Source organism: Sminthopsis crassicaudata, chromosome 1 (genome assembly GCF_048593235.1).
Source record: "Sminthopsis crassicaudata isolate SCR6 chromosome 1, ASM4859323v1, whole genome shotgun sequence".
Taxonomy (NCBI): Eukaryota; Metazoa; Chordata; class Mammalia; order Dasyuromorphia; family Dasyuridae; genus Sminthopsis; species Sminthopsis crassicaudata.
Window position 1 is genome coordinate 533,816,340 of NC_133617.1, and position 22,099 is coordinate 533,838,438.

Genomic DNA, 22,099 nt, shown 5'->3' on the forward strand with positions numbered 1-22,099 from the left:
AGAGTATTTGCTTTGATGTATTTGCTGTTTCTTGTGCTGGTTTTCTTTACCTACTTCATAAACTATTTGCTAGGGGAGAACAAACTCATTCATGTATGTTAAAATGACTGAGATGAATATGCTACCAAAATCATTGGAGTGAAACTTCATCTGAATACTTCATTCTTTATTTAAATCATTATCAGTTGTTTTAATGCAGGTCTTTATATAGACTCTGAGAATGCTTATCATTCATACTAGCAAGCTGAGTTCTTGGAAGGCAGCGGGCCATATCTCTCTTCTCTAGAATTCTTGGGATTTCTTTGAGGGGTGGAAGTTATCTTCCTAGACTGTGAGCTTCCATTCTGTTTTCTCTAATATGAATAAATAATTACAATTAATATTATCACTATATCATTGATTGACTCTGTAATTTGTACCCCAATATTAATTTGATCAATTAACATGAAATTATTTGCTAAAAACAGAACAAGGACAAATCAGGGGGCTACTTTCTACAGTACCCCTGAGGAGAGTGAGCTCAAACTTAAAACAGTTGCAAAAAGTATTTATTCCATCAGGTTCACTTCCAAATATGGCATAGGCATGAACAAGTTGATTGATTGTGATCTCAGTTGCTAGGACACTCCTTAGAGCCCTTGTGGAAGTCCTTCAGTAAGCTTTGGCTGCTAGGAAATTCTGATATAGACTCCATTTCCCAGATCTTGGGCACACTTCAACCCTTCTCATAGCTCACAAAGTTGTGACCTGGTCTTTTCCATCTCTAACATCCATTCACCCAACAAGGGGAGAAAACGAAAAACAAAAGACAAAGAAAACAACATATCATGTGTTTATGGCTCCATGTCAGCCTATATGGGAAAATTGAATGCTTGCACGCTCCCCAACCAGAGGCATACTGAAAATATTGCTTCTGTCAACACGAGGAAAAAGGGAACAAGGTTATATATGTCATTAGAGCCTTTTGTATGAAAATTCGGTTCTGTCTTAGCAGCCAACTAAAAAGCCTCTTTTTTTTTTTTTTTTTTTTTTTTTTTTTTTTTTTTTTTGGCCACACAATAAGCAGGCAGAAAAGAATACCCTGAAAGCAGATTCTACAAACATCCACATGGGGCAAGTGGCTGAGTACTTATTTTTGCAAATATATATAATTTTAATGAAGGTTATGTGACGGGTGATATACAAATAGAAATTTTCTAGATGTAATCATCTTTTAAAAGTACTCAGAAGAGTTGGCAATTTAACTGAATTAATTCTACAGTGATTCCCTTGGCAAAGTTAGGACAGATAAAATTATTTGGTAAAATAAATAATTGGTACTTAACTGATATTATAAATCTTTAAGGCTATATGCTGTATTAGATTTATATTTACTGGGGCAATTAACATAAATTATTATAAATTAATTATATTATAAATAAAGAGTTTTATGGAAATAATGCATGTGTCTCTATCCTTACCATAAACATCTGTTTTTAATACTCACAAAAGAAAGTCAAGTCAAATCTCCAGGTATTTATTATATACTTGCTTCATGCCAAAAATCATGCTAAGTGCTAGAAATACAAATACAAGGAGAATTGTAGATCTCTGCCCTCAAGGAGCTTACATTTTATTTTTTTATTAAAGCTTTGTATTTTCAAAACATATGCATGAATAATTTTTCACCAATGACCTTTGCAAAGCCTTATGTTCCAAATTTTCCCCTATTCCCTCCACCTCCTCCCCAGATGGCAAGTAATCCAATATATGTTAAATCCAGTATATGCATGCATATTTATACAATGTTGCACAAGAAAAATCAGATTAAAAAGGAAAAAAATAAGAAAGAAAACAAAATACAAACAACAACAAAAAGAGTAAAAATACTATGTTGTGATCCACACTCAGTTCCCATACTCCTCTTTCTGGGTGTAGATGGCTCTCTTCATCAGAAGACCATTGGAACTGGTCTCAGTCATCTCATTGTTGAAAAGAGCCACGACCATCAGAATTGATCATCATATAATCTTGTTGTTGCTGTGTACAATGTTCTCTTGGTTCTATTCACTTCACTTTGCATCAGTCCATGACACCCTCTTTGAAATCATCCTGCTGATCTTTTCTTACAGAACAATAATATTCAATAACTTTCATATAGCATAATTTATTCAGCCATTCCCAGACTGATGGGCATCCACTCACTTTCCTGCTTCTCGCCACCACAAAAAGGGCTGCTGCAGACAAGTTTGCACCTGTGGGTCCCTTTCCCAAGGAGCTTACATTTTAAAAAGGGAAGATAACACATAATAGAGAACTAAAAAGGAGTTGGGTAGGAAAATACACATATAGGGAGCAGCCTGGAGAAGGAAGATATGACTACTATTTTCTTTGAAAAGGAAGAAGCCATCTTTTCCAATGTGAAGGAACTTCCAAGCCTGGAGATAGAGTGAATTTCCAGGGGGAAGAGGTGTTTGTGGGATTGTAGGGACAGTCTGAAAAATCAAGACTTTTCAAAAAACTGAATTTAACTGTTACCTTGGGTAGAAATATGAAGATGATTTTTGAGATATTTTAATTGGTATCTAGAGTGAACAGAATGTTGGAATTGTGTTTCCAGACACAAAGAGGAACCATTTGTAAGTAGAGGAGTAGTTTAAAATGATTCTAGATGTAATCTTTCTCATGACTGAAATATTTAAATAATTATTTATGCTTTTGTTTTATTATTGATTAAATTTACATAGCCAGCAATTTTGATATTCAGCTAATCCTGGGAGATTAGGGATTTTGATATAGAGAGAGATATGAACAACGACTTGCGGGAAAATTGTTTTCTCTAGCTTATTAAATAAATAATATTTAATGAACTGTGGTAAGGCTCAGAGCTTGAGAGAGATATTGCAATTTAGTAATTAATGAAGGATCTAAATATACCCTTGCATTTCCCTAGAACTTGTGATGATGAGAATGAATTATGTTCCTGAATCAAATATCTTTACTTGCTTATGAGTACAAGAAAAATGTTGTAAATGTAGAAATGAGGATATACAGAAGTATGAAATATGCACAGAATGGTATTTAGATGTACATAGACTAAAGCTCTCAACTTTAACTCATTTGAAGACAAATTTTACGGCAATCTTTCTGTCTGAAATTTCTCTCCTTAATTTCTCTCCAGAAATTTCCCATTCTTCCTTCTACTTGTCATGCAGATTTTTTTTTTTCCAGTCAATAAATATCTCTTTGCTTCCTCTGAGAGGAAAGTTGCTATGCTTAAGTACTCTCTGGGACACAAAGTTGTACTCGACATTACAAGCTAGAGCTCTTCTAGTGCCCATCTTTTCTCAAACTAAATCATTTTAAGCCTTCTTTAAGCCATTTTTCTTCTCATGCTGACCCTGTTTACCACCAAAAAATTATCTATTTTCTTTTTTAATATATTGTTTGCTTAGACCTAGATTCACTTTCCCTAAAAGTCTTTCTTTTTTACCAACTAACAAATAACCATTTAAATAGATTGGCATGCAGTGTTTTCTGTGAATAAAATTCATTAGAAATTCTATTTTTCTTCAATTTTCTAATATTTTTGGGAAATTTTTACAGGCATGAAATATAAGAAGAAATTGTTCGACATTATTCTATCTTCAGCCTCAAAATTCCAACTTAGTAATACTACTGTTAGCATAATTCCTCAACAAAAAGTTTTTTCCAAAGTATTTTTAAAATCTTGAATATTGAATGGTAGTCAGTCTTGAACAGGTAAGTTGATACAGTTGCAGATTAGATGACAAGTTCTGCCTCATACTTACATCCATTTTTTCCAGTTAGTTGAAATGTAGAGAAATTCATGTCTTATTGGTATAATATTCATTTTCCCTTATTGTTCTTTGTTTCAGGGATTGTGATGAAGGAACCTGCTCAGATAAAGTTAATATTTTATATGCCTGGGCAAGAAATGCTCCTCCCACGAGACTCCCTAAAGGTACATTGAAGATATTTTCTAATATTTTCATTTAGAAGTTTATCTGAAATTTTTATGAGTTTTCTGATATTGATTATTTAGTGATTTCTTCAGTGTCCTATTTAGCAGTTATACGCTGAAAGTAACCTCCATGGTCTTATTTATACTTGAATAAGGGAGAAAATAATACAGTTCTCCCACATACACACAATTTAGCTGCTTTAGTCACAGAAGATTCATACTTAATTGCAATGTATTAATGAAGTATTAAAATGACTGTAGAGATGCAAATATACCCTTATGATGTGTTAAAATGTGATGATATAAGAAAACTTTTCTCTGATGAATTAAAGGAAGTGATGAGGTTGGCTGGGCAAATAAATTAGCCAAACCCCGAAGGGCTTTGCTCTTTAGACAACTGGAACTAGAAGGCCTTATAGCTTCAGTAAGAGTAGGAGGAGGCAATCTCTCTCCAACCTTCTCCTCCAACTTTCTCTTCAACTTTGGGATCAAGTAGCAATTTGCCCAGAGAGAGCTACTCAATCTAGGAAATTGAAAGTGGGAGACATTGCAAACAGGAAACCACCTATTAAGGAAAATTTTGCAAAAATTGCTCTTCTTCTCACTGCCTCCCTCTCCAAATTGGCTGTGTAGCTTTTATTTCATCTAGTATAGAAGAGAGAGACAGCTACAGGGACAAAGCTTCAAGGAGCTAGCCCTGACAATTTAGAGTGATGCTGTAAAGAGCCCTGGGAGCCTGGATGGGCAGCTCACCCAGCAGAGATACAGTGCTCAAAGGCAGTTTGCTAATGACTTTAAGAAAAGTGAATGTCATTGGTAAAAGGTGAATATGTCTATAGGTCATTTGTTAATGGTAGATACATCTGTGGGGGCTTATGTGTTAAAGTAGTAGAAGAATGTCACAAATTATATCTTAAGCCTGAATCAGCAATCAGTATCCTAGGAGCATACCTACAAGAATCAGTGAAAGTTAGAGAAACCGCTCAAAAGGAATCCTGTACTGGGAAGATTTATTTGAGATAAACATCCTCTTTCCTCCCTATTTTTGTGTGACTTGCCCATATAATAACTTAGATAGAATTAGAGAATGGTCAAATATACCTCAGGTCACCGTTGAGTCTTCCCAGCAGAAGCCTTTTTGAACTAAGTATTAGGAGTCAAGAAAATAGCTGTTTTATCACAGATAATAGAAAACAGGAACTAAAGTATTTAATATGATGCCAAACCCTAAGCAAGATTTTTCTTGCTTTACTTCTAAACTATTCATAGCTACTAAAGTATAAATGAATTACTAGGCTCTTTTATATTATCTCTCTATTTCCAATTGATTTAAAAAAAGAATTCATCCTCAAAGGCCTAATACTCTTTCAGAGCTTTGTCATAGATATTAACCAATCTAGTAAGATACCTTAGCAAAATAGTTTAAATAATTGTTCTGCTTCTAGGCATTTTTCTTGCTACTTATGCTTCCTCAACAATAGTTGTGAATGATAAGAGTGAGATAATTTTCACTGCATCCTTCAGGATTTCAATATAATCCACTTAAATACTGCATACCCTTTGCTAGGAGAAAAATAGAAATTATCTTTCCTTTGATGCCTACTTTCTATAAGGGTCACTGAAAAATAAGTTTTTTAACCACTTAATCAAGAAATGCGTATGATTGTATATCACAAGCAAGTGACAAAAATGGACAATCTATTTAATGACTTTTAAAGGAAGTAGTTATTCCAAAGTTGACTATGGCTATAATTCAAACACTGAATAGAATTCATGTAAGTTCAAGAGATTTAATGATTGTTCACTTTGCATACATATGCACATGTGCACATATGTAAATAAATATCTGGCTTGATTTTAACTCTTTTTGTGGCAGGTGGACAAAATTTCAAATTCCCCTCTTTATTTAAAATCTTTCCTTTTTGATTTTTCTTTTTTTTTTTTTCCCCCCTGAGGCTGGGGTTAAGTGACTTGCCCAGGGTCACACAGCTAGGAAGTGTTAAGTGTCTGAGACCAAATTTGAACTCAGGTCCTCCTGAATTCAGGGCTGGTGCTCTATCCACTGCGCCACCTAGCTGCCCCCCTCTTTTTGATTTTTCAAATCAGTAACCTAAGATTCATGGTTTCAGTTCCATTTCTCATTTGGACATTTCTAAATTATAAATTTTTCTTTCAATTTAAAGGTGTTGGATTCAGAGTTGGAGGAGCAATGGGAAGTAAATATTTTGTGCTACAAGTACATTATGGGGATATCAGTGCTTTTAGAGGTAAGTATGAAATTTAGGTAAAATAGATTTCAAAAATAGTAAAATGTTTTGATGAAGAATCTCAGAACCATATTAAAGCAAGATTTTTTAATAACTTGGAGCTCCAGTGGGAAGCAACTTTCCATTGTTGCTTAATCCAGATAATCCAAGAATAATTGATATGAGAGACGTATTCTTTAAGTAATTATAGAAATTCATCTTTTCTGAAGCAAAAGTGGCCAAAGATATTCCCTTTCTGTAAGAGCTAGGCAATGAAACATAGAGAGTTTAATTGATAAGGGAAAAGAAAGTTCAAATCATCCCAAGATTAGAGAATTAATTTTCATATAGAAAAAATGTTATAAGCGATGGTAAGAGTTATAATAATCTTTTAAGTAATCTACTTTAGGCAAATCTTGGGTTAAGTGGGCTAACCTAGAACCAAACTACAATGTGTAACATTTCTATGGGAAAATTTATTCCAAGTATCTAGCTAAAAATTAACTATTTCCTAACAAAACAATCTGTTTGTAAGTGTGGGCTACCTAATTTTGTTGGGAGGAGAAATCCCATTAAAATATAATTGAATGTATTTTAATTGAATATATTGAATAGTAGAAGTATTATATCCTGGTAATGTGGTATCCACACTACATTCTTTCCCTAATCCATCCTAAAGGACTAAATTTGAATTTGGGGTTGGGAGAGGATCAAGGGGAAATTTATAAATTTAATTTAATGTTAGAATAGAATATCCCACTTCTTCCTCACCCCCACCTATACTTCCTAAGAAGATAATTTTCTTGTCTTTACCCACTCTCCTCCACCTCTGGAACAAAAGATAATTTGTAATTTTTCTTTCTATGCTGACAATCTACAGAAATCATCATCAAAATTGTAAAAGACATACACATACACACAATTATATTAGAATAATAGAAGAAAATTAGGAAATTCTCCTAAGAGAGTGCAAGAGAGTAAAGGTAGAGTATATATGAGAGATCTCCTTGAGACACACCTCACAAAGCCAGGGCATCAAGAAAAAGCTGATTTGGGTGTAGCAGCATTGACATGAAGAGTAAAATGTGTAGAGAATCAAAAGATGTGGAATCAAAAAGCCCTGGCCTTCAGATAAAAGTTCTGCTATTTATTATCTTGGTCAAAACACTTGAGTGCTATAGAACTTGGATTCCTCATCTATGAAATCAAAGAGTTGAACTAAATAACCTACTAACTCTAAATTCCTATTATTCTATGGTACTAAAGCACTGCCAGATCATTTAAGGGAAACAAATGGGAAAGTCGCTGCCTTAGCTCTTGAATAAAAATGGCCTATTCTTGGTTATGAAAAAATGCTAATGAAAAAGAGTCTGTGGCTAAAGTGAGTGAGGCATGGTGAAAATAGATTCATTTGAATTGAAAAGTGCTTTGCATATGGGGTTCTGGATTTTTCTCCCCTTATATGATTACTGTGATAGATGGAAATATTTACAAGTGTCAAGTATAGTGCTTGGGATATAGTAGATATTTAATAAATGTTGAATGCTTGATTGCTTGATGATTGGTACACTTCTAGAAATTCCCATATAGTAAATATCAGAGCTAGAAATATAAACTATAATCAGAACTGCCATCAACTTTTGCATAGTACTGAATATTTGAGTTGTATGAGCTGATGGTGTTACCAATTTTCTGTCCCTAGGAAGGTGGACCAGTGATAGGCATTTGTCTTATGTAGTAAATCGATTCATTCTAAAAATTTACTCTAATATCAGTGAGGTAGAAGATAGTTCAATTTCTGAGAATGCTAACTTCACATAAGTACAGAATGTCAGAGTTTTGAAAGGAACTTAAGATGCTATCTATCTAATCCAATAAAATACATGTACCAGGTATCTCCTGTATATCACACATAACAAGTGATCATATAGATTTTGCTTTAGGACTACCAGCACATGAAGGCCTACTAATTCTTGGAGTAGGAATCCTATTTTTGGATAGTTATAACTATAAGAATTTTTTTTCTCAAATCTAATCTGTCTCTCTGAAATTTTAATTCCTTGCTCCTAATTTTATACTGTAAGAACAGTAATAAATCAGAATAAACCAAAAATAGTTTTCAGTACTAAGGGGATAACCCTCATGTACTCTGCTTTTGTCAGATTGCATCTTGAAGGTGCCACTGTCAGGAAGAATGTTGATGAGTTCCAAGAAGGACAATTCAGATGATGAAGGGTCTTGAGTCCGTGACCAAGTACCAGTTGAAGGAAATTAATATATTTCACCTATATAAAGAGAAAGGAATATGATATCTCTATTGAAGTATCTGAAGGACAATTATAAAGAGGAGAAATTTCACTTAACTCTGCTCAGCCCCAGAGTACAAAAGAAAAATCAGCATGTAGAAATTATAGAGGTAAATATAGACTTGATATCAAGGGGAAACCTCCTAACAGTTAAATCAGTCCAAACATGGAACTGACTGTCCTAAAAGATATAAGTTCCCTCTTTGAAGTTCTTCAAGCAAAGTTTGGCTGCCCATATATTTAGTATGAATATGTGTAACTCCTCCAGTGGATACTTGTCAGTTCTTCCAAGCTCTCATCTTGAATGCTTCTTATCCATGCCCTTTTCTCAATCTTCCACAGTGTTCACCCAGTACTCTAGTATTGCACGAATACCAGTAGAGTGCATAGATTCTCCATTATTACTCTCTTATTTTGCTTATGTAACTTGTCAACATCTTTTTTTTAGTTGTATCTCTTTTAGATAATATTTATATCTTACTTATCTTGCATAATTCTACGTTGCTAATGTGATATGTAGTCTATTCATGATTACAAAAGGAAAACCAAATAAATGAAGAATCCTCCTGTAGAGATTTATAACATTTATATGGGAAACCCATTGACTTGGTCTATTAGTACAAATATCTTGGATGTACATTAAAGATTGACAACAAACCTGCCCAGAATTACTAAATAGTGGAAAGAGAAGGGATTGGAGGGCTATATAATCTTAGAGAAACTGTCAGATACTTTTCATGAACCCCATTTTTTTCCATTGAAACAAAGGGCCATTTTTACCATCAATTTTCTAATGATGTTGTATAACTATAAGTCATGTAATATCACAACTTTAAAGAATTAGATCTGTGGATCTTCCAAAGTTCAGTAAATAGGTGCATGTGGGTGGGTGTTAGCAATAGGATATTAATTATTATTGTATTCTAATTGTCAGCGTATTTCTCTCCTGAACATTGCTCCCAATAACTGAATATAGTATCTCAGATTTCATCAGAACTTCCCATTTTAATGTAAAATCATGCTTTTATGATTAGTTTTTTAGTGTTACTTTTTTTCTTCTTAGAACCGAAATGTATTCTTACTTTAAATGTAGCTATTCTTTTCTATAAGGCTGGTTTTAATCTCTTTTCTTAAATGGATTCTTGCTGTTTTAAAATTAATCTGTTTATGTGAGACCAGGTTGTAAGATAATGAATTAGAAAGACTGATTTAAGCTAGATAGTGCTATATATGTTCCCTAATTTATCATATAACTACAATTAAAGTAAAACCCTAGTTAAAAATCAATGTAAATGATTGATTTAGACCAGGTAGATCGTATTCTGTCTCATTCCCGAGTTACTCTAGAGTCTATGCTAAAGAATACATCGAACTACCATTTGATATACTGCAGTATGACTGGCATCCTATTAACCAACAAAATTAAATATGCCTCCCTCGTGGTCTAACTTAATATAAGGAGTGATTTTAGCCTTGGGGATATCTGTCAATATGCTTGTAAGAAATCTTAATTGTAGGATCTAATGACAGATCACTGCAAATTAGGAGCCTTGGATAGAAGTTGTAGAAAAGCATGTCTGGGTTTGCTAAAAAAGAAAAATTCCTTTGCAAATAAAGTTTTCCAAAAGTGAAAAGGACATCCTTAAGAGATACTGACTTTGCTTTCACTGGAGATCTTTAAACAAAGGCTGAATATTTATAAGAGGTATTTTAATTCAGATATGGTTTTTGATGATTTTTGATGATCCATCCAGCTCTTAAATTCTGTAATTTTATGATTTTGTGATGAAAAGTACAAGGCCATGACTCTGTTTTTAAAAAAGTACATTTCATAAATATTCCTTGGAATGCAAGCCATAAAACTTTCTCCTGGATTTAAACACTGGAAAAGTTAATGCTAAGAATTTCTGCTCCTATTCTCAGTTATATTCAAAATACATGTAGATATGTTGAAAAGCAATATGATATAGTAGAAAGAATACCGGATTTAGAATCAAGCTTCATAGCATCATGTAAATGGCAAACAGACTGGGGTCAAGAGCCTGAACTGTTCTTTTCTGACTAATGAGCATGAACTGTAGTATACTGACTTTATGACATCTATTTTGGCTACTCAGAGATTTTGTTTACTTACTAATATAGGCTTTGTTCTAGATAGCTAAGTGTGCTAGATAAGTGAGTTTCCACTAAGTGAGATATTATCTGCCTATATGCTGTATCCTTTTTGTAGAATGTACTTTCCTTAAGATTTATTACTGTTTGATTTTTATTGCTGTTTGCAGTATTATATATATATATATATATATATGTTATATTTTAAAACTAATTCAACCAAATTAAACATATGCTAGCATGTATACACATAAGACTTAACTCCACTCATACCTCTAGCACACTTGCTCTCAGATTCAGTAATTAATAGTGTGTGATGGGAAATTGAGGAAAAAAATTGAAAGAACATATGGAGGCAGTAAGGGAAAAGATAGGAAGTTATAGGAATTCTTGTTAGATGATATCAGTTTATTGGTACTAGCTATATAGTCTGTTCCCCTTTACTTCATATGATTCTACTGTACAGCTACTTGTTCATGGAAGCCAATAGCAAGACCTTTGAAAGCATAAACAGAAAGGAAATCTTCTGATAATATTTCCAGTAAGATGAAATATAGATCATTAGTAGGGCAAAATTTCTAAAATAATTTCATTCCAATGTAAAAATATATTCTGATTTAGAGAATATAATCATTGGAGACCTCAGGTAGCTGATCACAGAAATAACAACAAACTAGTTTAAAAATATATCTCATCCTCTGCTTTTATCTATTTATATCTGTATATCTGGTATGTTTTTTTATATTCTTCTAAAATCTAAATGGATCAGGAGTCAGTAGCTTTTCAGGAATAGTTAGCCAAGTATATTCAACACATAAAGGACTGGACTTGAAGTCAGTTATACCTGAGTTCAAATTTTCCTTCACACACTTAATATGAGTATGACCCTGGACAAGTCATCTATAAATTACTGATTATATAAGCACCTACTTCCTAGGGTTGTTGTGAAGATTATGCTATTTATTTATAAGCTATGTATTTATGCTAAAGGAGGAATCTCTTTAGTTCAATATTCTTAACCTGGGATTTATGGAGAGATTTCAGGTAGTATATAAACTTGGATGGGTGTGTATATCTATTTGTGTGTATATAGTGTGTATGTATATATGTATGTACTTGTATATGTATACATGTACACATATGTGCATGTATAGGTGTGTGTATATTTTCATTAATCATTAACTGAAATTTAACATTTCTTTCCATTATTAATTAATTTCCATTATTAATGTGGGCAATAAACATTTTTCTTAGAAGGATTTAATAGATTTTCTCAGAGGTCTAGTCTCTGAATTTCTCTTTGTTTCTCTCTCTGTCTGTCTCTTTCTGTCAGTCTGTCTGTCTTACACACACACACACACACACACACACACACACACACACACACCCTTAAAAACACTGACTCTAATTGATTCCAAAATTTGAAGTTTTTGGGAAATGCTTAGGCATAAAACCCAAGGAGGTCAAAGACAGAAAAATAGTCTTATATAATTTCACCACATTTCTGGTAATTTTTGTGATATAAAGACATTAGAAACAAAATGGCTATTTATAAATTAAGGAATAGCATATAAGTATAATCAACTTAAGTATATGAAAATAATTTTTATATATCACAACAAATTATTAATACAAATATTTTAGAAAAACATAACAAGACTGATTTGAAAAAACATAAAAGAAAATAGAACCAAGAAAACAAAATGCATATGGCTTTCTAAGCTTTCAAATATACATTACATATGCTCTTTCATTTGATTCTCAGCTTTTAATGTATGTCCTATCTTCATCCCCATTTTGAGACGGTATTTAAACTTAGGTTTTATTTGGCTCTATCCATGTTGTAACTTCAGTGCCAGTGTTGCTACTGTATAATTATAAAGACCCATTTTGGTCTCCAGGAGAGCTAAGGATAATTACTTCCTTCTTTTAGTGAGATGGGGAGATATGGGTGTGGAATATGGTATTCCCTGTCAGTATCCATGCATTGGTTTTGCCAAATTGTGGTTGTTTTGTGGGAAGAATGTGAGAAGATTATTTTTTTCTGAAAGAAAAAAGTGTGAAGGAGGGCTATATTTGCATATTTGCATATAGCTGTTTTATTAAAACAAAGGATACCAGTAAAAAAAAAAATTAAAGGACCTGGGGTTATCATCGTGTAAAAAATATTGTCCCCAAATTCTTAAGCATGCTTTAAAAGATTTTTTAAAATATATTTTCTGTTCTGGAGTTATATCAGTGTAAATTTATATGACGCAGAGACAAAAGCAAAGTGAATTTACAAAGCAAGAACAATTAAAATTTGATTCTACAAAAAAAAAAATTTTTGAAGGAAGAACTTTCATGTAATTACTAAATGATTATTCCACTGTTTTTTTCATTCATTTTACTTTGAAGAGAATCAATTTGTATCTCTTTTCTTTATCTTTTTTCACAAATTTTAAAACTTGTATTTTAAAAAGCAAAAGTGATAGAACCCTATTAAAATGTATAGATAACCCCCTGAGAACACATTCATACCTCTTGGATATATCTGCCATTATATTTTATGTCATTAACCTCTTTTGGAGAATATATTTGAATGATGGCCTGGAGGAGTAACAATATTCCTCTATTCTTCCTTTTTAAATTATGTGAAATATGAAGGCTTTTAAAAAATGAGAAGAAAAAGAAGAAATGGAAAGTGATAGTTAGAATGAAAAAGAGGTATGACAAAAGCTTCCATTAGAGAAAAATGTTTATAATATATTGGAGTCTTTCAATTGAAGGGGGGAAATGTAGAATTTCATCAGAACTGTATTCTGGGTGAGAATATTAATGACTTTCTTTGTCTTTTCTCTGGAATTTCCTTAAGACAAAACTAAAATAATACTGGCAAAGGAATTGTAGACTTTATATACTGTATAGCATTTAGCTTCAATAGAGAATTGATCTATACCTAAAGAGTTCAGAATGCAAAGTGTTAATAGAGGTATTATGCAAAATTAATTAAGATGAGTCTTCATCCTAATCCTTTAATGATGGTAAGCATTTTCTTCTTATTAATATAGAAGGGAAACAGCCTTTATTTACTAGACAACAACTAATAGCTATACCTCAGGATACTTTAAATATCCAAACTTCATGGAATTCAAAAGAACTGCAAACCAGATGCTGCCAGTTGTAGAAACCCTCTCCAGCAGGAAAGAATGGAACTTCTCTCCCTTCATCTGATGCTAACAGTCAGTCACACAGCATGAGCCCCGATAGCAGAGAAGATAATAGCACATTTTGGGAATCCAGTTGAGCATCCTATTCAGCAGAACCCCTGCATCTGTAGGATTCTATAAAGAGAACAAGGAATTCCAGGCCCTTAAGTATAAGGAATCGATTATGTTTGTCACTAGTGTAAATTACACATTTTACTCTAAGTTTAAGTCAGTTCTTTCCATGGATAGTTTATTTATCTGTGAAAGAGTTGATCCCATGTTTATAGAGGAACTGTTTTGTAACTATTGGTTTAATATACTAACTTGGTAAATGTCTGTGCTAAAAGCTAATTGTATCTATTGGCTAATTTTAAAAAGGAAATACACCAGTAGGGGATCATGGAATATCTATAGTTTTAGAAATAATTTACAGTGCTACTTCTAAGACTTGCAATAGCAACTGCCTTCTAATAACTAAATTGCATGGTAGGCACAAATTTGACTTGCGGGAAGGGAGGAAACGAGCACTTATTAAACACTACTGTGTGCTAGACACTACTATAATTTTTTCATAGAAATAAACAAAGACTTGGCAGGCTTTATGAGGGACCTAGTCCAATACCTTTATTCTTTCAGAGAGGTACCTAAGACTCCAGGATTTACCTGAGGTCATGTACTTGATAATCCATTAGAGTTAAAAGCTAAAATAATTTATTCTTCATAGAATCCTCATTTTTTAAATATATACAAATGCTAGCTATATGCAATAAAATATTTAGTCATTTATTTAATTATCAGGTATTTGTTAATTGTCTACTAATTATTATGTCATGACAGCTACAGTAGATAGATTAGTAGGCTTGGAATCAGACTCATCTTCATGAGTTCAAATCAGGCCTCAGACACTTACTAGCTGTGTGACCCCGGGCAGGTCACTTAGCCCTGTTTGCCTCAAGTCTTTTTCTTCTGCAAAATGAGTTGGAGAAGGAAATGGCAAATTACTCCAGTGTCCTTGCCAAGGAAATCCAAAATGGAATCTTATCAGACAAAAGAAATTTGTTATACATTATACTAAGTGGTGGACTTAGAAATACAGTGAATGAAACAATATGTATTCACAAGAAGCTTTTATATAATTAGGGGAAACAAAAAAAGGAAAATAAATACAAATAAACATCAAGAAGCTAAAAACAAATACAGTTTAAGAGGAAGGGTACTAGCAAGTTGCTTTACTATCATGAAGCTATATCCTCATGTGTAAAATAAATGAGTGGATTAAATGACTTCTGAGGTTGCTTCAAGCTTTCAATTTATCAGCCCAAGAAAGGAATCATAAAAGCAAAAAGGATTCAGTTTTATAGATATTAATTCATTGTGGTGCAATTTGTTTGAGGCATTAAAGACATATGCCTGAAGGAAATTAGTAACAGATTCCCTGATACACACACACACACACACACACACACACACACACACACACACGTGTGTGTGTGTATGTATGTGTATGTATATATATGCAAACTCCCTACCCTATTTACATCTTACTTTAACAAAACAAATAATTCATTCAAAATTTCTTAGAAATCTAACTTTTGATACTTTTCTTGTGCACCTGACAGTGATGGTTCACTTTGAGTTCATGCAAATAAAAGATGAACCTGCAGTGAAGATTAAATAAATGTTAATGAATACTAGTGCATTTTATCTGATCTTACTCCAGCTTTTTATATTTTAGACTATGAAATAATACATTAGTCTCAGCAGCAGGCTAGGAAGACTTCGAATTCAAGCTGCTTGATAACTCTATTTAAAGAAAAATATAATCTGATGTACTGCTCTAACCTTGATTATACATGCCAGCAATATGCATGGGTTTTGGACCAATCAATGCTTCACAAATGATGTGAATGAAACCTATTATGCAGCAGTTCTCTTTCCTTCTTGCCTGCTTATTCACATATGAGAGCTCTTACTTATTTTCCAGCATGCTGAATTTCAGTGTTGTTAAATATCATGTTTAGAAAGGAAAACTGATGATACTTATTCATCTCATTCATGCCACAGTAAGACACCTGTTTATTTTAATGCTTCAGTATGACAGTTTAATATCAGGAATTACATTTCATTCATTTGCTTATGAAAAGATGTGAGAAGCATTGCTGCGTGATTTCTTTTTAAAAGAACACATTCAAAAATTGTTTATTTCCCAAAGAATAGTTTTTCCCAGGTTGCTTTACCAATGAGCAGTAGCAGTATTTATTTGGAGTACTTTCTTGTCTGAATATGATTAAGTATATGCTATTCTGCTTTTCATACTCTACATCCATTTTTTGGTCTATATAACAAAGCTGTCTTCTTCCTTTTATTTAATCTTTTAATACTTTACTGTTAATTCTCTATAATTTGGAAGTCCCTTTTTTCTCAGCATTCAAAATGTAAAAGATATACAGCTAACTATGTAGAAAAATCTAGTAAATTTTCACAATATGCATTTAATTAAGGAACAATATAGCATCACTGTTTTAAAGAAGAAACAGGATGTTGATGTCCATGTTCAAATAAAAAATTTAGTGCTATATATGGAGCCTTATTTAGGACACCATCTACAATGATGGGATTTGTTCACTGACTTTAAGATTTTGGTATACCACAGAAGATCCCAAACATGCCAGGATGGAAATCTTCCACATGCATTCCCTGCTAGTTTATTCCATTACCTCACCTGTATTATTGTTATTTAAGCATCTTTAACTCTTTCTGACCCTCTTTTACCATATTATCCATGGGTTTTCTCAGCTGCAAACAGATTTTTAGTGATTTGTCCAGACTCGCACAGCTGTCTGAGGTCAGATTTGAATTCAAGACTGCCTGACTTCAGGCCCAATGTTTTATCCATTGAGTCATGTATCTGTGCCTCTCTACCTCTCTCCAATTCCTGTATAAATGTATGCCTATTCCTTAATACTGCCTTAGATTTACAGCAATGGTAGGCAGAAAAGTGTGTGATATTTCAAATTTCAGGAGGAAAATAAGGAAGATTTTTGGGGAAAAAATAAGTACTGAATTTGGACATTTTATTTTAAATTTCTCATTGACTCTCATTTGATCCTCTCTGAATGTATAAGGTCATGAGTAAAATCATTTGCTACACAATCTCTTCTCTTAAAATGTAATCATGCTACACTTTGTAACTCATATTTGGTAGTGTCATTATGCTTTGAAAAACTAAAAAAACTCCTATAATGTTACAATGATCTTCCAAGAATGTGTATAAAGTTCAATACGTGATATCTATTAGCCAAGTAAAATCAACCCTGTGTTTTTTAAAGACATGATAAATGCAGGTGATATTGTAGACAAAACCAATCTGGATTTTAGAAAAGCATTTCAATACTATATCTATCACTTGATATTCGTGTGGAAGTGATGGTGAAATGTGGGTTAAAAGATCACAGACTGAAGTGGTTTTATAGCTGAGTGAACGACTGTGCCCAAAGAATGTTGATTAATGGATCAATGTCAAAACAGTGAGAGCTCTCTCTCTTTTTTTTTTTTTTTTTTTTTTTTTTTTGGCATTCCACCAAGTCCCTGCCATTGGCTACATTTTTATTAACTACTTGGATGAAGGTAAAATTGTCGGTGATATAAAACTAAAAAGACAGAAATAAGGTTCTACAGACTGAAACTAGCAGGTTCATAGGATCTATATTCAGAGCTAAGAGGAACCTAAGAACCCATGTAATTCAACCCCTTCATTTTATAGATGAAAAAAACTGAGGTCTAAGCAAGTTAAGGCAAATAAGTCAGTCAATAAAAAAGTATTGATTAAGTACCTAATATGTGTCAGGAACTGTGCTAGCCATAGGGGATATAAATATAAAGAATAAAAATCTCTATTGGGAAGGAGTTCACATTCGAATGGTAAAAAAACAAGGAGGGAAAGAGGGAGGAAAAAAGAGAGACAGAGACAGAGAGAGAGAGAGAGACAGAGAGAGAGAGAGAGACAGAGAGAGAGAGAGACAGAGAGAGAGAGAGAGAGAGAGAGAGAGAGAGAGAGACAGAGACAGAGACAGAGACAGAGACAGAAAAAAGGAGCGAGGAAAGGACGGAAAGAGGAAAGGAGGAAAGGATAGGGAGAGGGAAATGGAGAAAGCAGGTATATAACATAAATAAAACATTGATACAAGGATGGGAGATCACTATCAGCTAAGAGAAGGGCACATCAGAAAAGGCTTCATGCTGAAAATGGTGTCTGAGCTGCATTTTAGAGAAGAGGGACTGAAGTAGAGATGAAGAAGAGTATATTAGGCATGGGAGAGAGCTAGAGTGAAGGTATGGAGAGAAGAGATATGAAGAATAACAAAAAGGACCAGTTTCCCTGAATCACAAAAGTTGCAGCCAAATTGTGAAGTGATTTTGAAGTTAAACAGAGCAATTTTTATTTTATCTTAGAGACAGGTGGATGTTACTGGAATTTATAAACTAAGAAAAAAATCAGATTTGTGCTTAAAGAAAATTACTTTAGTAGCAGTGGTATGGATGAACTGAAGTGGTGAGAAACTTGAGGCAAAGGAACCAATTAGGAGATTTGTATTAATAATCTGGATAAGATGTAATGAAGACTTTAAGTAAGGCAGTAGCTATGTGAATAAAAGAATAGGTATCAGAAGCATATGAGAAACACTATCCTAAATGATAGAAATTGCAAGTATAGTCAATTGATTAGTTATGTGGTATAAAAAAAATGAGGCTTCCAAAACAAAGTCAAGAGTATGAGCTTTGGATACTGGAAAGTTGGTGGTACCATAGACAGAAAAGCAGAAAGGTTTGAAAGAGAAGAGAACTTGGGGATACAGATGATGAATTAAGGTAGTATCTGACACAATATTTCTTTGAGAGAATCTGCCCTTTCCACTAGATAATAAAGCCTCTGATTTTTTAATATTATTTATCAAATCTATTCTATCATCTTACCTTGAACAGTGATAAATGTAAAGTCCTGAATTTGGGTTAAAGTTTCAACCATGCAAACACATAATTAGAGAGACCTGACTTTTATCAGCTGTTCATGAGGGGAAAAAAGAAATTTTAGCTGACTGAAAGTTAAAATAACTTAACAATACAGTGTAGAATTTTTAAGACATGGATGAATAATTAGACTGGACAATTCCCCTCTGCCCTGAGGCCTCTTTCTTTTTCTGATTAGAGAAAAGAAGGTAGACAGGGGACCATTTAAGAAAGGTACCCAGAGCAGTTATCTTCATTGACCACTGGATCTGGATCTCATCTTGCTCCCTGGAACTTCATCATTCTGCAAGATAACCCTTGGAAATAATTCCTGAAAATCATGCCTTCTCAATATCCTCTATTTTTGGAGTTTCTCCCTCTCTTTGATTGGAATGAGTGGAGAATGGATATCAGAGAACTTTTTTTCCAGATCCTCTACTTTAAGTAAAGTAGATCCTTTAAGTAAAGAAAGTTTTTTTCCCATCTCTTCATTTTCTACCCAGCTGTATTTTTCTGGATTTCATCATTACTCCCACTTAGGTAACAGCTTTTCCTTTTCAGCGTTTTTTTTAACGTGTTCTCTCATCCATTAGGCTTCTAGCTCCTTTTGCCTTCCTTTGTATTTTAGTGCAGTGTCTGGCACATAGTAGATAATAAATGTTGATTGAGTTGTATATTGCATCCAGGATGAAGATAGTGTTTATTTTTGGATGCCACATTTTACAAAAACATTTAAGAGCTAGAGTTCATCCTAAAGAGTGGAAAATAGCTGAATCTCACTTGGATTATAAGTTGTCACAAGTACCCTCAATGGATAATACTTTAGAAATTAGAATCCAGGAAAAAATAAGTGATTACAGAAATAGCATGGCTTCATGAAGAACAGTTGTTTTCAGACTAACCTAGTTTATTTTCTTGACAAGGTTACTGGGTATGTGTATGTGATTAATGGTGCAGACCTATTTAGATTTTAGCAAAGCATTTGAGAGCATCTTATGACATTGTTGGAGAAAAAGGAGAAATGTGGACTAGAGGATAGTACAGTCAGGTAAATTCATAACTGGTTAAATGGCCAGATCCAAAATGTAGTAGTCATTAATGATTCTGTACCAATTTAGAACATGGGCAGATGGTTTGCTTATCAAATCTGCAAGTAGCCTATAGCTATAAGCATTAGTTAATCAGTTTGTTAATAGATGAAAGATGCAAAAGGATCTTGACAAATGACAATATTGAGTTTGATATATCCAAGATGAAATCTGATAGGTATAAAAGTAAAATCTTATGGTTGGGTTTTAAAAAACAGCCTCACTAATATAATATGGGGGAGATATGACTAGTCTGTTTTTCATCCAAAAAAAAATCTAGAGATTTTCCTAGATAAAGCTCTAAATGAATCAGTAATGTTATAGAGGCCAGAAATTTTAATATGATTTTAAACTTACTTTTAAAACATTCTGCATATGAAACATCTCGTGTACTTCTGGGTCCCACATTTTAGAATTAAAAAACAAAACAAAACATTGATTCATTGAAGGAAACTCATAAAAGGACAGGCACATTGGTGAAGGACATCAGGGTACTTGTCATACAGAATCAGGTGAAACAAAGGAAGAATTGTAAAAACAAAACAAACAAACAAACAAAAACTTCAGGGGACTTGAGAGTTATCATCAAATGTCTGGAAGGCTATTGTTTGGATGCAAAGAAGATTTTTTCTGCTTGGTCCCAGAGATAGAACAAGGAACAGTAGTAGACGTTGCAGAGAAACAAATTTGATCTTGATCTAAGGAAAAATCTCTCAAAAATAAGCAATTTACAAAAGTTGAATTGGTTACCTTAGATGGTCGTAGTTCAAGTCTATTCTGGATGAATACTACTGGTTTGAGATGTTTGATGAGGAAAATAATTTAAAATTAATATATAGCATGTTACCATGTATGTTACATATACATATAATGTATATATAACAAATAGAATATGTAATATATAATATAACATATATTTCAGGGGAGCAAGGTGGTACAATGGATGGAGTGCCAGATCTGGAATCAGGAAGAATCATCTTTCTGAGTTCAAATATGGCCTCAGACACTTACCAGCTGTATGACCATGGGCAAGTCACTTAGTCCTGTTTGCCTCAGTTTCCTCATATATAAAATGAGCTGGAGAAGAAAATGGCAAACCTTAGTATTTATACAAAGAAAACCCCAAAAAGGATCCTGAAGAATGAGACACCCATAAAATCACTGAGCAACAACAACATGTATTCCAGATACTATTATTATAGTTCAGGTTCTAGGTGAAATAGATAGTCTCTGAGGGCTTTTCTAACTATGAAATCCTGTGGTTCTTTGATCCCTAGACCTCCACTTATTAATATCAGAAGAAATGACTTACCTATTTACTGATAGAGACTGGATTCAACATCTTCTCTAAAATGTACTGACTGTGTCACCCTAGGCAAGTCATATAAACCTCTCAGTATCCTTGGTAATTTTCTACAACTTAGAGAAAGGTGCCAGTCTGCACTGATAAAAGTTTCTTCTTCTGGGAGTTCCCTATACTAAGGAAATCAGATAAAGTTGTTATCTCTTTCCTTATTCCTTCTACAGAAAAAACTATCAGTTGTGGTCAAAAAGAATGTATTTCACTGAGAATGATAATAGAAAACCTTAGACCTTTAATAATATCTATCATCTGACAGATAGTATGACAATTTATTATCTCTTACATATGTGAAAAACATCACTTGAATTCACTAAAAATAAACTACCATATTATAAAGTTTCAATTAATCATATGAAAGAATTTTGACTTATGTGTTTAATCACGAGGGAGTTTCAATAGTTTTTTGTTGATGTTCTAAGAGCATATAATATTTACATGAGCTCTTATTATCTTTTAAATGGTTAGTAAACATTACCATATTAATCTTTATATCACATTAAGCCAAAAACATAGGATTACTGAAAATTAATGTTAAATCAAATGTAATGATTATGATGTTTAAAATGGATTTCCTAATTAATACCCCCATTTCAGATTTGCATAATTATAAACAAATTAGATACTATTGGGTATATGCCCCTACCTATCTCACCCACCAACTGTAATATCCAAGACACAATAGGCAGGAATATTTTAAGATGATGATAATTGGACTGAAAATAAAATTGTTGGTTTTATATTGAGTTCCAAATACCACCTATTTCCAATTATATCACGGCTTCTGCAGAATATAAGCTTCCTGTTTTCACAATAGAATGTGGATGG

General features: G+C 33.2%; 1 protein-coding gene across 14 annotated transcripts in view; it reads left to right on the forward strand.

The window, feature by feature from the left end:
- PAM (peptidylglycine alpha-amidating monooxygenase) overlaps positions 1-22,099 on the forward strand; it is a 344,584-nt gene that overhangs the window by 192,492 nt on the left and 129,993 nt on the right. For all 14 annotated transcript variants that reach the window (XM_074281870.1, XM_074281880.1, XM_074281881.1 and 11 more), the window contains 2 exons: positions 3,879-3,964; positions 6,148-6,231. In XM_074281870.1, coding sequence (XP_074137971.1) covers positions 3,879-3,964; positions 6,148-6,231 — 170 coding nt within the window. The remainder of the gene's footprint in view (positions 1-3,878; positions 3,965-6,147; positions 6,232-22,099) is intronic.